The sequence below is a fragment of the Solanum lycopersicum genome, chromosome 11 (genome assembly GCF_036512215.1).
Source record: "Solanum lycopersicum chromosome 11, SLM_r2.1".
Taxonomy (NCBI): domain Eukaryota; kingdom Viridiplantae; phylum Streptophyta; class Magnoliopsida; order Solanales; family Solanaceae; genus Solanum; species Solanum lycopersicum.
Window position 1 is genome coordinate 12,996,299 of NC_090810.1, and position 4,320 is coordinate 13,000,618.

General features: G+C 30.2%; 1 protein-coding gene across 1 annotated transcript; it reads right to left on the minus strand.

The window, feature by feature from the left end:
- Positions 1 to 1,283: 1,283 nt before the first annotated feature.
- On the minus strand, positions 1,284 to 2,956 carry TCP12 (TCP transcription factor 12). The gene is given in 1 exon segment (NM_001246877.2): positions 1,284 to 2,956. A coding segment is annotated over 1 exon segment (1,128 nt). The 5' UTR covers positions 2,544 to 2,956; the 3' UTR covers positions 1,284 to 1,415.
- Between the last annotated feature and the right edge of the window lie 1,364 nt (positions 2,957 to 4,320).

Below are 4,320 nucleotides of genomic sequence, written 5' to 3' on the forward strand. Positions count from 1 at the left end.
TGTAGTAATTTACTACCTTTACCTACATAAATATTAAATATAAATTTCAATAACTTACTTTGACATTTAGTCTTTCTTTCATACTTCACATTGATTTTAAATTCAAAACATCACTTTATACAAACGCCAAAGAATAAAGTAAAAATCATATACCTTTTAATTTCTCTGTGTTACACTTGTATGATTTTTTTCATGTTAATTATTATTGTTTCTAATGAACATTTGTAAAGTTAATTATTGTTGTGTTAACTATTTTTCTTAGAGAAGTCATCTATTTGATTTTATAAATATTTTTTATTAGTTAAATAAAAAATCAAACCGTTAAAAATAAAAATATTTTATCAATTTTATTATTAATTTAATATATTTAAAAATAAAAAATTAATAAACTAAATTAATAATATATAAAATTGAACGGTGCCAAACCCATGTAATAGTACTAAAAATAATGGGAGGGAATAGTATTAGAATGGAAATAGAACAAGGGGAATCAATCAAATCAAAGGAACAGCTAAGCAGATCTATTTAAATCCATCCACACACAAAGATAAAGTCAACAAAATTGATGGTCCCCCAGATTAAAGCCTTAGGTGGCATCCGGATTTAAATACTTCTCCAAAGAAAAATTGTGGGGAAAATGTGCTAACTTTAGGATTAATTTTACGAAAATGATTTGGATAAGATTTACCAAAAGACATTCTTTTATTTAAATTTGTTTATCATTTTCTTTTGTTTAGAACTTGTTTGATAATAATTTTATTTTATTTTTTTATATAATATTTTTAAATTGTAAATTTAAATAACATTTTGATATATGTTTTATAAAATTTTTATTTTTTTAAATTTTATATTAAGTCTATAAATTGAAATAAAAGTAATATTTCATTATATTAGAGGATCAAAAAACGCGTCAAGTTAGTGTGTGAAAACAGAACCTTCACTTCTTTTTGTTTTAAGCCATGTCTAGAATGCACATTAAGATCTTGATTAAATTTAAATTACGTATTACAAAATCTATTTAGGTGTTTGGAACCTTACAATTTTATTATGTGAGGAATTTCACTAGGAAATTCTGATGGTGATTTTGGATCAAACAGTGTTTATTCTTGAAAATCAACATTTATCCTCTCTTATATAAAAAAAAAAAGATTTTATTTTAGCTATTTGAAAGACAAAAGAAATGGGATTTTTGGGTGAAGACTTTACTCCCTGTTTTATTATCAATAAGTCCTTGTTTGTTGTCACTAAAATAATTAATTCCAAGCCAACGTAATACCACCAAATTATAATAAAGGCAAAATCCTTCAATCCAAATTAAAAAACACTTGCAATGAAAATTACAATGAACACAATCTTGACAGTAAAAAATTCATCAAACACAAGAAAATGGTAACTTTTGCATCGAGATTTGTAAACTATGATTGGGAATCATTGTGATTTTCATCACCACTATCACTATCTTGATGCTGCGTTTGATTATGATGATGCTCCAAATTCATACCCAAATCAACTCTACTGTTATTATTATTATTATTATATGCATTCAACATTCCCATATTTGACCCCAATTGTTGAACCGGATGTGACTGCTGCAAAACCATTGAACCTAACTGAACCGGACTGAACCGTCCTCCACCGGGAAACTCCAACCCACCAATTCTTGAACTCTTGTACTGCCACAATTGGTGGTCCGATTGACCCGCTCCAACTGAAACCGCCGTTGAACCGGTGCCTCCGCTTACTGGTAACATCCAGAACCCGTTACCAACGTTGCCACCAGCTGGTGCAACCGCCCACATGGCTTGACCCGGGACTAAATTCGAACCGGGTTTTGAAGAATCTGAACCGGGTTTATCAGGTGAAGGGGAGGTGGCGCCACTGGTAGTAGTATCTTCTCTGAACCGTTTTTTCATGTAATTTTCATCTGGGTCTTGGATAAAACCGGTGGTGGCAGTGGATAGATGGTGGTGGAAGCCTAACATAGCGGCGGAGGCGGAGGCGGAGGCGCCGTGGATGAAAAGAGGTGCAGATTTTGACGGCGGAGCTGAAATTGTTGTACCGCTGCTACGTGTAGAAACGTTAAGAGTTGAGAAATTAGCCGGAATTGTACCAGTTCCGGTGGTAGCAATAATTGACGGTTCTGCTTGTTGCAATAGCCACTCAATGGTTTCTCCGTCAGATTTATGCCCCAATTCTCTAGTGAGTTGAAAAACCCTGGCGGCGCATAAAGCAGGCATGCGTATGCGCCGGCCACGACCGTCCACCTTAGTATGACGGTCTTTAGAAGGTTTTTTAGCTACCTTGAGAGTAGATATAGTGTTGTTGTTAGGGGTTGAGGAATTGGTGGAAGGAGGAGAAATTGATTGCATGGAAATGGAGCCCATGAAAGGGCCATGGGGATGGTTGGACCCAGGGGTAGAAGGGTCACGTTGACTTTGATGAGGTGAAATTAATTGTAAAGAAGAAGGTGTTTCTTCTTGGTTGTGTTGATGGTGGTTTGAAGCATCTCCTAGTTTTTTTCTATGTGGTTCCATGAATTCCATCTTGGGAAACAGGAGAGAATATGGTGAAATTAAAAGGGTCTAACAAATTGTTATATTCTGATGTTTCAAGTATTTGTGTAATTGACACAGTGAAATTGGCAAAAACTTGAAAATCAAGTTGTTGTTGCAATTGAAAAGTCTTTTGAGCCAAAAAAAATTATGCAACAAGTGGAAGTGGTGTGGATGTTTTGTTTCTATTGTTCAACTTTGTGGTTGACTGGTGTCTTTTGGAGAAAGGAAGAAGAGTAGGTGTGGGTGCCAAAACAGAATCAGTGGGGACCTGTCAAATATTACTCATATTTTCATATCATATGTAAGGTGGAAAATTATATTTGTATTTGTAAGGAATGTTATTGTTATGTGAGCTATAATGCCTATAGCCATCACTCTTTTCTTTTTCTTCTTTGTTCCAATTCTTCAAAATTAATTATAAATTGAAATCAGGGAGAAAGATAAGTACTATAAAGTGAATTTAGAAGGAGCTGTCCGAAATTATCTTTTTAATTGAGTAGAAAAAAACACCCTCTTCTTGTACACTTTTTTTGGTTCTTTAATGAGATAAAGGAAAGGAATTAGAGGCGTATGCAAGAAGGGGTCATCGGGTACACGTAAATTCATATTTTTCTTCATAAATATATATAGTAATGTTGTATTTTTAAATTTATTGTTAAATATAAATGTGTTAACCTACAATTGAAGTATCATATAATGTAATGATTGAATGCATCTCTCGGTGTGATTAGAAATTTGAAATTTATATTCATCTTGAATTATTTTTCTTTCTAAAATTAGGTAACACCTCTTTAAGTAGTTTTTGATGGCATTTTTTGCATTTTAATTAATCAATCATTTCAATTTTGGACCTATAAATTTAAAATTTTAAATATTTTCAATAATACGAACTTAAATATCAAACCGATTAAATATACTTTTTCATAATAGTGAACCTATCATTTTAAGATTATCCATATGCCTCTTTGGTATTGGTCAAGAGGGTTATAAAGTATGATGAAGCGATTATGGTGGTGTAGGTAAAAAGATTTATGAGATTAGTGTGAAAGCATTGAAAAGTTAAGGAGAACACGTCCTTTTGAAAATCAAAAGTTTTGGCTGATTTGACATTATAATTTTAACTTGTGTTTGAATATGTGATTTGGGCTTCTAATTTTAAATTGTAATTTTTTGAAAAACAGGGTTTGAGATTTCTATTTTATAAAATGTAAAACTTAATTCATAAGTTTATAATGGTAAAAAAAAAACATCATTTGAAATTTAGTAAAAAGTATACTAATTAATTTTGGCATGAAAAGATTTATGTATCATGTGAAAGAATTATATAAAAAATATTTGATTACTAATATCATTGACTAATGAATATTTATAAAATTATATTTATTTTAAAAAGCTTATGATCACAAATATTTATTTATAAATGGAACACGGAGATATATAGTAAACCAATTAGATATTTGAAATATTTTAATATCTTGTTTATGGATTATGATTTTATAGGTAAGATCATATAAGAATTGAAATATTTTGATAGTTTTCATAATTTGTATAATTTTTATGTTTATAAAAAAATTATAATCTAAAAAAACATAAATCATATTATTTTTATTTTTCACTCGATGTTCAATATTCACATAATTACATTAAATATCAATTAAATTTAAATTTGAACACATTAAAAGATAAAACGCTTTACTAAAGGCAATTTTGTTACTCAAGAAGATTAAACACCAAAGCCTATTATTAAAAATTAAAAAAAAAATAA